We start from the raw sequence: 13,948 nt of genomic DNA, 5'->3' as shown, positions 1-13,948 counted from the left end.
CACAGGGGGGAACACACACTACCTGCTGTTGCCTTATTAAAGCCTGGACACGTCAAAGACTAACGCTGGTGGGTTGAATTGGACAGACGCTGAGGAAAGACAAGTGGGCTGTGGTGTGTGTAGACCAAGACGTCTTCTGTACTGAATCCTACGTGAACTTCATCATAGAGCTGGAGTGCTAGCAACAGGCCAATAACCTGCTGCTTAACCTGATGATGATTAGACTTAGCAGAGAAGCAGAAGACAGGCCATCTCAACAGATCTGACCATTGGTGGTATCTGGCACCAATACATTAGCAGCAGATCCTTCTTTCAGGGCTGTAAGTCGAGGTGAGGTGAGGTGAGGTGAGGTGGGGCCTAAGGATTTCATCAATGAGCCTAAGGTGCCCCTGAACCTGTCCACGAGACCTGGAGATGTTCTGACCCTCCAGTCAAAGTGTCCCCCCCTCCAAAAGTCTCTCAGATTCCTACACTTGTCCATTTCTGCTGCTTTTAACTCCTTCAACCTTCAAGAACTGACTGTTCTTGACACTCGCTGCTTAATATGTAGATCCAACCCCTTGACAGATGAAGCCACAGTAGACGAAGATAGTCAATGTTTATGACTTTACCTGTCAGTGATGCGAATGCTCCACAGCTCCAGCTCCCCCATCTCAGCTAAAGGGCAAGGAGAGAACCAGAGCACAACCCAACAAGCTCTTAACTTAGCTTCAGAGGCAGGCCGATAGTCAGCTGGGCTCAAAAAAGAACAGACAGAACAGTGGAGAAGGATTGTTGATGTTCCACAGAAACATCGGTAATAACCTGCCATCCCGAGAGAGCGGCAAAGTTCTCTCTTTTTTGTCTTCGGGGCAGGAAAAGCATCGAGCCATGGCATCCAAGGGACGAGCCGTTCCCTGGTCAATCTGTTTCCCTAATTAGGTCACGGTGGCATGTCGAAACTCCTCGCATTTAGCGAGGTTTAGAGTATGACAAGCCTTCTGAAAGCTGTAAACACTGTGTATCCAATGCTGAAGACGGCTTTCCCATGTGTCAGAAGAACCCCTGCCTCATCAAGGTGGTAGATCTCACAGTCATCTCCATTCTTCAACTAATCCAACCACTGCATTTCCACAGTCTTGCATCCTAGGCCTGGGAAAATGAGTCAGGCTTGGTGAGATGTGGCGATTAGGACATTAGGACAGCGTGGAGGACAGGTTTTGGAAGCAGTCGGTTCAGAGACTGAGCTTCTATCCCAAGCAATCAGGCTGCTTGTGGACCTCACCTGTACCCTCACACCTCTTTACTCCACCCACTCTACATCTGAACTCACACCCATCCAGAGTCTTTTGTAAATAATGTAAACATTCAGATTATATCAAACCAGAGAGTGTGTATAGAGTGTGTATAGAGTGTGTATAGTGTGTGTATAGAGTGTGTATAGAGTGTGTTTAGTGTGTGTATAGAGTGTGTATAGTGTGTGTATAGAGTGTGTATAGTGTGTGTATAGTGTGTGTATAGAGTGTGTATAGTGTGTGTATAGAGTGTGTATAGTGTGTGTATAGAGTGTGTTTAGTGTGTGTATAGTGTGTGTATAGAGTGTGTATAGTGTGTGTATAGAGTGTGTATAGTGTGTGTATAGTGTGTGTATAGAGTGTGTATAGTGTGTGTATAGAGTGTGTATAGTGTGTGTATAGAGTGTGTTTAGTGTGTGTATAGTGTGTGTATAGAGTGTGTATAGTGTGTGTATAGAGTGTGTATAGTGTGTGTATAGAGTGTGTTTAGTGTGTGTATAGAGTGTGTATAGTGTGTGTATAGTGTGTGTATAGAGTGTGTATAGTGTGTGTATAGTGTGTTTAGTGTGTGTATAGAGTGTGTATAGTGTGTGTATAGTGTGTATAGAGTGTGTATAGTGTGTGTAGAGTGTGTATAGAGTGTGTATAGAGTGTGTATAGTGTGTGTTTAGAGTGTGTATAGTGTGTGTATAGAGTGTGTATAGAGTGTGTATAGAGAGTGTATAGAGTGTGTGTATAGAGTGTGTATAGTGTGTGTATAGAGTGTGTTTAGTGTGTGTATAGAGTGTGTATAGTGTGTGTATAGTGTGTGTATAGAGTGTGTTTAGTGTGTGTATAGAGTGTGTATAGAGTGTGTATAGTGTGTGTATAGAGTGTGTATAGTGTGTGTATAGTGTGTGTATAGAGTGTGTATAGAGTGTGTATAGAGTGTGTTTAGTGTGTGTATAGAGTGTGTATAGTGTGTGTATAGTGTGTGTATAGAGTGTGTATAGTGTGTGTATAGTGTGTGTATAGAGTGTGTTTAGTGTGTGTATAGAGTGTGTATAGAGTGTGTATAGTGTGTGTATAGAGTGTGTATAGAGTGTGTATAGCGTGTGTATAGAGGAGTAGTTCTGGAGGGAGGCTCAGAGAAGAGAATGAAGCCCACCTATCTCAGAAGACTGGGACACATTCAGAAGAGCAACAGGGCAAAGGTGGGCTAGAGCAGGGCTGGAGCAGGACACTCAGGCCTAGAGCAGGACACTCCAGAGCCACAGTGGGTTACATGACTATTAAGCATGTTTACATGGCGTTTGCACCGTATGTCCAAATGTTTGTGGACACCCCTTCTAATGAATGCATTCAGCTACTTTAAGGTGCACCCACACCTGCTGACACAGATGTGCAAATGCACACAAATACAAAACTTGTCCAGTCCCTGTAGAGAAGTACTGCCAAAACAATAGGACTCCTTGGAGACTCTCCGCCTTTTTGACCTCTTGATTTCTGTGCCTTTTTTAAAAATAATTAACAAAAAGAAGAAAAGATCCCATAGCAAAAGTTTGGGCACCCTGTAACGGTCAATACTTAGCACTTACACTCCCTTTGGCGAGTATAGCAAGCCTTTAAAAAAAAACTGTGGCTTTTTGTAGCAGTCTTCCAGTTCTTGTTTGGGGGACTTCTAGTTCTTCTAGTTCTGTGAGGTTCTTGGGTCGTCTTGCTGCTCTGCTCTTTTGAGGACCATCCTCAGATTTCCAATGATGTTTAGGTGGGGGAACTTTAGGGGCAAGGGCAAAGCTTGAGTGCATTGTGGATTTCGTCAAACGATCTGTTTGTGGATGCTGCTCAAAACATACATACATAACATGGTCGTGAACCTCTGAGATTCCACCAGAATTGTATATATATATATATATATATAATGTAATATAATAGATTTAATAATATGATATATTATATATAATATAATATATAATATTAATATATAATATTATATACAAATTATATTATATTAAATGTAATAAGAATACATCAAGCTTATTTTTATTCATACATCTATAATCTATAAATCTACATATAAAAACATTTTCTTATGATGTTTTTCATAATTAATGTAATAATTACAGGTTGAATCAATCAATTAAAAAATCAATTCAATCAATTAAATGATATTTCTTTAATATTTTAGTGCTCAGTCACAGACACAATCTACAAGCACAATCCACCTCACATGTTCTATAGTTCAGATAGTTCTTGCCTGTAAAATAACAGGTTTAATTAAATAGAAATTAATCTGATTATGGTCGCTGCCCTGCAATAACCTTGTATCTTAATTTTTGTCATAATGTGAATCTGGCAGTTGTATTTTACACTGTGTGAAACTGCATGATGAATACACCCTCACCTAATGCCCCCAGTACAACTAATGCCCCCTCCCCTCCCAGCACACCCACCAGCAGCTGCACTTCCCCCGTCTGACCCCCAGATGCCGCTATTGCGCGCGGTGTTGAACAGCCTCCAGCAGCGAAGCCCTTTTTCAACACTTCAGAGAGAAGAGCTGCACTGTTTCACTCGCAGCCCTCCGTCTCACCGCGAGCCCAGTCGTGACTGCTTGGCAGATGCCTGCACTGTCTGCCCGTCCCCCCCCTCCCCCTCCCTCCCCCGTCTGTCTGTCCGTCTGTCTGTCTGTCTGTCTGTCTGCTCCAGGTGTAGCCGGCCAGCCTGTGGCATTCCTGATTGGTGGAGCCCACCCTCTGTTCCTGGTTGGCTGGCCCCCCATCCTCCACGTCCTATAAGAGCAGTGTCAAGTTCGGCAGCCGGCAGACCGCCGTCTCGGCTCTCGTTTCGCGCGCGCGCTTCTCTTGGGTTGCTGTTTTTAGGCGTGCGTAAAGCTGTGCGCGCGCTGTGGGTGGTGTGCAGAAGGGAGCTCGACGCCGGTGTCACTCTGCCTGCCACTAGTCAGCGAGTTAGGGAAGTTGTGTGTGTGCGCGCGCGCGTGTGCGTGTGCGTGTGTGTGTTTGTGTGCGCGCGTGCGCGCGTGCGTGTGTGTTATTTCACACTGGTTTCGGTAAGGTAAGGCACTGTCTTTTTTTTTTTGGTAGCTGCGCGTGTTGTTTGTTTGTTTGTTTGTTTATTTGTTTGTCCTCCCTACGTTCAAACACGCTCGTGCTCACTACACGATCAAACAGTTCAACAGATAAACAGCTACCCCCTCTCCTCTCCTCTCACGTGCGTCTGGGACCCCAGAGCTGGCCATGCTCACCTGACGCACAACTTTGGCCGGTCTGTTGTTGGGTCTCTCTCTCTCTCTCTCTCTCTCTCTCTCTCTCTCTCTCTCTATCACACACACACAAGCGCGCGCCAGGGAAACGGAGAGGACACGCGAGCTAAATGGAGCTGGAATGAAGTGGAGGGTGGGGGATATGAGGGGGGCATTCTGATTGATTACTTATTACTCACCCCTCCCACCCCTACCCATCATCACCACCACCACCACCACCCCTCCAGACGCGCGCGCGCACACACACACACACACTCTCTCTCTCTCTCTCTCTCTCACACACACACACACACACCCCTCCCGTTTGGATCCATTGAGAAAGGCAACGTGGAGCTCATAAATGAATCAACTCCCGCCGCTGTTGCTCCAAGCCGAGCGCGAGAGTGACTTTAGAGCGTGGCGCGAGCGAGCACGAGGGGAGCCATGATGTGAAGGTGTGCGCGTGTGTGTGTGTGTGTGTGTGTTTGCGTTGAGGGGGCGTAACGATGGAACATCAACAACATTGGCACACGCGCAATTAATAACAATCACCTTCCCGTCGACTTGTGGAGTGGACTGGACTGGGGGGTCTTCTGGACACGCTGACCTAAGGGGGACGCCACGCTCGCGCTAATCTGGACGTTAGGCTCGAGTTTTGCAGCTTGAACGCCTGAAGAGCAAGAAGGAGAGGAGTTTGGAGAGGAGCACGAGCGAGGGGACAGAACAGGACAGGACAGGACAGGACAGGACAGGACAAGAGAGTGGTGGAGCATCGTGGACGCGCGCGCGTCCGTCTGTCCGTGGAGGAGCAGAAGAACCAGCAGCGATGAAAGTTTGGGCAGTGCTGAGCTGCCTGGCCGCGCTGGCGGTGTGCGTGTGCGCGCGGAACGCCCGGGTGAGCAGGGAGCTGGCCCACGCGCGCCAGGCTGCCGTGGCCGCCGCGCTCAGCGCCCAGTCCGGAGCCTGCGGCACGCGCCTGCCGCGCGGCAAGCGCTCCGCGCCCGGAGCCGAGAGGCGCGCGCCGGGAGCCGGCAGGAGGAGAGGAGGAGAGCCCGGGCACGAGGAGCGCGACAGGAACCGCGCGGTGCGGTTCGGGGGACGCGGGGACCAGCTGCGCCTGCGCCCGGCGGTGGACGTCCCGAGGGGCAACTTCACTCTCAGCATGTGGGTGAAGCCCGAGGGGGGGCAGCGGCCACGCGCAGTGATCGCAGGTAGGTGCGCGTTGGAGAATGAGCGCCGGGAGCGCGCTGCACCGGGTACTGCGCTCTGTGTGATGAGGCTGGAGCGCGCTGGAGGAGCGCGCTGGAGGAGCGCGCTGGAGGAGCAGTAGCGCGCACTGACGTCCAACAGTACTGAGTAATAGAGCCCAGCGACACTGACCGTGCGTCGGATGGGTAATGGTGTACTGTTACAGTACTAGGGCACTAGATAAGTACTTGTGCTAGATAAGTAATTGTGTACTGTCACACTACAGTACTACACTGCTAAGTACTAGCACACTACATAAGTAATTGTGCTAGATACGTAATTGTGTACTAGAAAAGTAATAGTGCTCTAGATAAGTAATTGTGCTAGATAAGTAATTGTTACCAATAAATGTAATTATGTACTGAAAAGTAATGCTGTGTGTACTGGACTAGTAAAAGTGCACATTGCTTAAATAGTAATTATGTACTTACTAAGTAATAGTGCCCAGCATAAATAATCGTACACTATAAAAGTAATTGTGTACTGGATGAGTAATTGTGTACTGGATGAGTAATTGTGTACTGGATGAGTAATTGTTTTAATGTATGAGTAATTGTGTACTGGATGAGTAATTGTTTTACTGGATGAGTAATTGTTTTACTGGATGAGTAATTGTGTACTGGATGAGTAATTGATATAATGGATGAGTAATTGTTTTACTGGATGAGTAATTGTGTACTGGATGAGTAATTGTGTACTGGATGAGTAATTGTTTTAATGGATGAGTAATTGTGTACTGGATGAGTAATTGTTTTAATGGATGAGTAATTGTGTACTGGATGAGTAATTGTTTTACTGGATGAGTAATTGTGCACTGGATGAGTAATTGTTTTACTGGATGAGTAATTGTTTTACTGGATGAGTAATTGTTTTACTGGATGAGTAATTGTGTACTGGATGAGTAATTGTGTACTGGATGAGTAATTGTGTGAAATGTGCACTAAAACTAATGCACTGGACTAGTTTGCTAAACTAGTGAAAAATAGTGCACTAGATAAAGACTAGTGCACTTGATTGAGAGGGTACTGGGACGCTGTAGTGCACTGACTGAAAGTGTGCCGGATAAACAAGGGTGCGCTGGAAAAACTCCGGTGCACTGGATAAGTGTGCTGTACAAAAAAAGCCGCGCAGCACTCTGGAAAAACTCCGGTGCGCTGCTCCGGATAAATAATAGTGCAAGTGTGTTGAGCAATAGTGCACAGCAGGAAGAGTGTGCAGCACCAGAGTGAAACAGTGGGGCTTTGTATAAGTTAGAGTGTTTGGATAAGTAACTGTGTGAAGGTGGAATGCTTCATTCGTGTGGAAGTGTGTGTGAGTGTGTGTGTGTGTGTGTGTGTGTGTGAGTGTGTGTGAGTGTGTGTGAGTGTGTGTGTGTGTGTGTGTGTGTGTGGTGATGAGCAGGCTGTTAGGAGCGGGAACGCAGAGTGCAGAGTTTTATCGGGACAATCAAAGCAGAAGTTTGGCTTTCGCGTGTGAAAGGCAAGGCTGCTGCAGATGTGGTCCAGATGAGGACAGTGTGGGATTGAGGTGTTATCCGGGACGTGGTGGTGGTAGTGGTGGTTGAGGTGGGAGTGTGTAGTGTTGGACTGGGTGGACTGGGGTGCAGATATGGGGAGTCGTATAAAGCTGGTGTGTGTAGCAAAGCAAAGCAAGCGAGCACCTCCTAAAGAGTGAATGGAGCTTAAAGGGGAAGTCCACCCATTTATTAAAATACCTGTATAATTCAGTATTTGGGATGTGAACCATATATCGGCGTGGTTTTGGTGTGACATGGTTCGTTGTAGAGAAATGAACCCATTTAGATTGCGCTACAATGGTGGTGAATGGAACCAGGTGTCTCCATGGCTACAATACTGATATAGACATTTTGTTTGTTTACTATCCAAGCCTACCAGTGAAGCCTGCACCATCACGTGTCTTCTGAACTTTATATGTGGTGTTGATGATGCTAAAAGCACCAGAAGCACCCCCCCCCCCCCCACTGTGTTTTATCTATAATACTAATGATGGTGGAATAGTGGCAAATCTGGACTATTTTAACGCATGTATCCTTCCACCAAGGCCCAAAACATCCCGAAACTGTGCTAAAACAGACACCAGGGAGTCTCCAGGCGTCTGCTTCCATTCAGCACCGCTGTAAACCATGCAAGGCTAGCCACTGTGTAGTCGTACAAGGCTTGGGAAATATTGGTGGAGTTCCCCTTTAAGTGGATGTGTTACACTTGCCTCAGTGTTTCGCCGCAGACAGCTGACACTGACAGAACTGAGCGAGTTTGTGAGCCGGGCGAGCAAGCAAGAGAGGGAGAGAGAGAGAAAGGAGAGGGAGGGGACAGAAGGAGGGAGGGAGGGAGGGAGACTGGACTTCCAGGGTTTTCCCGCCCATGTCAAAAGCAATAACCTTCACACATGCACCGACAGGGAGCTTCCGGAGAGTCCGAGAAGTAACAGCAGCAGCCGGGGCTGGAGCAACAGCAGCAGCAGCAGCAGCAGCTTCGACCCACTCCTCCACGTCTCCACGCTGGAGAGGCTGCTGCCTGACCAGCGGCACGTCCATGCTTGGGAATGCCGCAAATTGTGCAGCTTGCAGAGGGCAATGCTGATTATGCGCTCGTATAATTTCACTCTTGGTAAATCACACAAGCGAAGCTGAACACTGCTCTGAGACATGCTGAGCATGCTGAGCGGAGAGCCGGAGCGGGGTTCCCATCAGCTTCCATTCCCGGCTGGGCCGACAGAGGGCGTAGCCGGCTCAAAACACAAGCCCAGCTGACGAGAGCCTGCTTCGCCTTTCATCATTTCTCTCTTAATATGTTTCACACACATAAATAAACAGACACACACACAGAGCCGGCGCTATACCGGCTCCGACATGCAGATAATGAGGGTGAATCGGACCGGATCGGCAGTCGGATGCTGTGATGCGGTGGCTGGGAGTGCAAATGCAAGGAGAAATGGGCAGCGATTCCTCGCCAGCCGCTCTTTTCCCAGAGATGACGTCATTGTGTTTGAAAGTTGTGGCTGCCTCGAGTCTGCTCAGGCACTCAGGCTCTCTCTCTCTTTCTTTATCTCTAGCACTCTCTCTCTCTCTTTTGAATTATTGGCGGTTGCAGATATGGGCCCGGGGCGATTTCTCAAAGGCTTTGAGTCACATGTTTGTCAAATGGTTTGTCCTTGTAGAGAACAGTCGGTGCGTAGCGTCGTGTAGCGGCATGCAAGCAGCTAACCGCTGAGAAGCCATTCAGAGTGGGTTCAGTGAGAAATGCTTGTGGTGAAGTCAGAAAGCCAGAAGCAGGTTTTCCATCCACCAGCTTATTGTGAATGTTAAAAATACGCAAAAGAAAAAAAATTCGGGAAAAAAACGCCCAAATATCGTAGACGATTTTTTCTCTAGGATGAAGTGAAAAAGATGGAGCGTCGCTAAAGCCGAAGTGCGATACGGCGTGATGAAAATGGGGTTTTCGCTTAAATCATGACAATGAAGCTGAAAGTCATATGATTTTCTTATCAGTTATTCGGAGACGGGAAACGACCGGCTCTACGGACGGTCCAATCAAAGCACACAGCAGTTCAAAGGCTGCTTCCCACATCCTGAAATGCAGAATTCAAAGCTGGTCTGAGAAATGGTGCTACTGCGCTACTCTCTCGGAAGTGTCTGGTGGGTCCACGCTCCTAGATGTTAGGTGGACGTTGCCGTGGGGGGGTGGGGGGCACGGAAATTTCAGGCCTCATTAGGTGGGCCATGCTCATCCTACCCGGCATCTTTGAACTGCAAACAACAAACCAGCCATAAGAAAAGACAAACGGATGTAAAGGTGACTCTGCTGAAAGTCAAGTCAAGTCAAATTTATTTGTATAGCCTTTAACAACTGTTGTCGTCACAAAGCAGCTTTACATAATTATTAATTAATAAAAGACAGAGATAAAAGATCAAAGACCCCCAGTGAGCAGCCAATGGCTACAGTGGCAAGGAAAAACTCCCTCAGAGTTGGAGGAAGAAACCTTGGGAGGAACCAAGACTCACAAGGGGGACCCGGCCCGTCCTCCTCTGATCAGAACTATTTATAAATTATTGATAAAAATTAATATATGCAATGTAATTTTATATGCAATGTCAGCAATGTTAAAAAATAAGTTTTGGGGGACTATTTTGCCTTATACCTGCATGTATCCCTCCACCTGGAATGGATATTTGACTCAGGCATCTCAGGCATCAGCCAGCAGGTTTCTCCTGGATGCTCCCCAGTCCAGTCCAGCCAGCATGGCGTGGAGGATGTGTTCAACTCCATCATCATCATCTGCAGCAGCAGTAGTAGGAGCAGCAGCAGCAGCTCACCTGATTTATTATTTTAAAATAATCTGGGTGCAGAAATTCTTGGACTCTTGTGAATTATTTGGTAACCATTTAGTTTAGCATATCATGTGGAGTCCCACAGGGTTCTATTTTGGGGCTTATGAAACTGATACTGTTACTTCTGACAGTAATGTAGGAATGACAGTGATGAAGCGGGGGCTTAAATAGAGGGTCTAACGTCATAAAGCCCTGATTTACCACCAAACCAGGTGTTGATCTGAGGAGAACTCTAAATAATACTAAACTCCATGAGAGAGGAGAACTTTGAGAGGAGATGTTCTAATGATGAACACAGTGATGGAGAACCACCACCACCACTTTCTGTAGGAGTGTTATTATTTGTGTTTATTATAATATCAGTATTTTACTTACTGCTCAGATCAGCAGCTTTTTACCTCAACGTTCACAGGTGCCTAAAACCTTTGTGCAGTAATGTAGGTATCCCTCCTCTATGGATCTGTTTAAGGCTATAATCCTCATAAACCTATGGTAAAACATTTAGCTGATGCTCTTATCCAGAGCGACTTACAAGGTTACTCGTATTACAGAGGTGGGCCTGTGTAGTGTTCGGAGCCTTGCCCAAGGCCTCTTATTGGTGTAGCACAGCATAGCTACCCAGACCAGGAATCGAACCCCAGTCTCCCACATGGTGTTTCAGCTCATTGGCAGGTTATCTGTTGCACTACACCAACCACCGTAAATCTACCTCCACCGCATGTCTTCTGAGGTTTATAAGTAATGCTGACGATGGGAAAATAGTGCTTAATCTGAAAAAGCAAGTGTTTCGGGGGCTGTTTTGCCCTCCACCATGTATCCCCCCACCAGGAATGGATATTTACCCACATTTTAAGCCAGTACTATCAAAATACAGCGTATCAGGCCTCAGCCAGCATATTTGTAACTGCCATGCTCTTAATCTATTGTTTTCCGCCAGTCGTCACTGAGCAGCGACGCTTCTCTGGAATCAGAGCAGGCCTCGTCGCTTTCAGGGGCAAATGTGTCAACATCTAATCTTTTAAATCTAATTCGTGCCTCTAAGAAGGCGAGGCGTAAGGCCGTCTACATCCGCTTGTTTTTGAGAGAATATCCAGCCCTTGTTTTTTGCTTTGGCCCACTTGTTTTTGTTGATTTAGTTGATATTGTTGATGTTTTGCCCAGCGTTCAGGTCGAGACTGCTGTTGTTTTCCAAATTTCGGCGTGCGCTTTAGGGTCGGCCAAGTTTATTGTGTTGTTTACGGCGAGGCTCACCAAATCAGAACGGCCAAGACGGAACAAAGTGCTCGGCCCCCCCCAGGACTCGGGACTTGATACAGCTACAGACAAGTTTGATAAACACAAGTGCAGTCTGTAGTCTGTCTGGATCAGATTATGTCCCGAACAGTCTAAACAAGTGCCGCAGAGGGCTCGGATGAGTCTGAGGGAAGACAGCTCAGCTCGGGACGCGAAACGGATTGATTACCAGGCCGCACTGATGGCCTGCGCGTGTGGAGATAGGCTGGCTTCTCTGCTGCATGGGTGAGCGTGCTGTTGGAGTGCAGCGCAGCTTGGACAGACCAGCAAGTACAGTGAAATTCAGGACCTTGAACAGCGCTGAGGCAATGTTTGTGTGTCTACGGGGAGCACAACGATTTGGATGACTTTTTTTGTGCTTTTCAGCTTATGAGCAGCGACTAGTCAGCAGCTAGTCTCGTAGAGGTCATTACGCCGGAAAGCTGGCCTCTGATGAAAGCCTGTGACAGGCCAGCCTGATGTTTTGAAGTCTAGCGGTCTAATAGTCGTAATAAAGTTGAATCGTTTCGGTCGGGGGTGCCGGGCTTCTTCAGGGCCAGTGGCCGCTTGCCTAAAACACCCCACGTACTGATTTTGAAGAGGACTTTGGGAGGGATTCGTTATTTACTGCATAATTCCTGTCTTGGGACGGCCTTCAGAGATGGTTTGGTGTGAAATGCTTGAGAAATGTAAGTCAGTACTGTACATTCATTATATTCATTGTAGAAAAACTTACTGACTTGGCTTCTTTATACTGGTGATGAATAGAACCAAGACATTTACCATCCAAACCCACCAGAGACCCTCACCACGTGTCTTTTGAGTTTCACGTGTAATGCAAAAAGTGAAAAAGTGAGTTTCTTTGGGGACTGTTTTCGCTTCACAACATCCTGCAACTATCCTTCCATCATGAATGAGTTTTTATATAATAAAATATTATAATATTTCAAGCTAAATGGAACAGAATTAATATTCATAACTATTTGTTGTAATAATTGTCATTCAGGCATTCTCTAGAATCAAGCGTTTCACACCAAACCACTCTTAATGACTTTGTTTATGAATGAATTTTTATTAAAAATCTTTTTTAATGTTCACCTTTAATTTAATTGTTAAAGGCACACCTCAAAAACCAAGTTCACGTGAAGTGTCTTTTTACTGTCTTAACCTTATCACCTTGCCATCAGCAGCCGGAGTCTGAGTGAGCACAAGCCGACACAGGCATCTATTAGCTAGTGTGGTGGAGCTGGGGATCCGGCGCTTTCCTCCGAGCTTGACGGCTACTTAGCGATGCTGCGTTGGCAGCAGTTGGAAAAGAGGCGGATGATTTATCAGAGGAGACTTTACCCTCCTAGTCTCAGGAGCATTGCTAGTGTTATAGGGAGCTATGAACTGGCACGTTCCTCAAGGCGCCATTAACGGACATCGTTATCGGCCAGCCGGCTGTAGCAGCAGCAGTTCGGACGTTCTCAGAAGGTAAATATAGGAGTTGAGGTTCTGCAGTGTGGAGCTATTTTACAGTGGAACCTGAAAACAGACCATAATATCTGACCCTTTATAAAACTCCCACTGAAACGTTCTGTTTGACCAGCGGGAGAACCGCACAAGCGCTTGCTCGCCTTTCTCTGTTTATAAACCAGCGCTGAGGAACCCATTCAGAACCGAGTCGAGGAGGCTAACGCTAATGCTAATACACACACATGCTATAGAAACCCCAATCACACAGACACAGCACATTCACCCACTATAAACCAGTTATACACACCAGTAGACCAACAACCACAGATACCAGTCCAGAGTGTGTACCACTACACACCTTACACACACACACAGGAAGTGATCAGACTGCAGTGTTGTGAAGGAGCCGGGAGCTGATTGGTCAGACTGGATTATAAGATATTAAACACTATAAAACATTGATTTTAAGAAAAGTCTTGACTAAACTAAATCAGTCCAGAAAGTCTGATTCTAGAATCTGATCCTGAAAATAAAAGATTTACCTGAACCCGTTAATCAGCAGCTCGTCTGATCTAAACTGTGGAGCTGGTTTATTTTTTATACACACATAGATATCGAAACCGGTATCAGCTGATACTCAGCACTAGGAGACTCCGATTTGATCGGGGGCCAAAATAACTGGATTAGAACATCGCTAGAATTTTAATTCCCTTCATTTTTGAACAGAAAGGAGGTTTAAATGAGCCTTAAAGCGATTTTTCACAGCTGACTGAAGGTAAAAGAAGAACTTCAGGGCAAACATTTTGTGCAAGCGAGCACCGGCCCTCAAATCCACCTCCCACGACAGGCCACCAGCAGCGCCGTGAAAGGAAAATTAGAAGAGCATCCCACATTAGAATGAGCATGAGGGGGGAAGAGGTTGCTTAACCAGCACTTGGACAGGACTGTCTTCCATGACGACCGAAAGGTTACGAAGTTCTAGCAACAGCAGATTTTTATCAGAGATGACTTTTATGTGACCTGTTGAGTAACTTTCAGCTGGAGGCTGGGATCGTTGGACGCAGCTTTCTGCTGTAGGTCAGAGATCATGGATACGTGCCTGTTTGGTTA

At 46.6% G+C, this 13,948-nt stretch overlaps 1 protein-coding gene across 1 annotated transcript in view; it reads left to right on the top strand.

Moving 5' to 3' along the window:
- The first annotated feature begins 5,338 nt into the window (after positions 1–5,338).
- pappaa (pregnancy-associated plasma protein A, pappalysin 1a) overlaps positions 5,339–13,948 on the top strand; it is a 145,808-nt gene continuing 137,198 nt past the window's right edge. The window contains exon 1 of the mRNA XM_072692737.1: positions 5,339–5,723. Coding sequence (XP_072548838.1) covers positions 5,339–5,723 — 385 coding nt within the window. The remainder of the gene's footprint in view (positions 5,724–13,948) is intronic.

This window comes from Salminus brasiliensis, chromosome 1 (assembly GCF_030463535.1).
Source record: "Salminus brasiliensis chromosome 1, fSalBra1.hap2, whole genome shotgun sequence".
NCBI lineage: Eukaryota > Metazoa > Chordata > Actinopteri > Characiformes > Bryconidae > Salminus > Salminus brasiliensis.
Note: the sequence above shows the minus strand (reverse complement) of the source record. Positions and strands in the feature narration are given on the sequence as shown.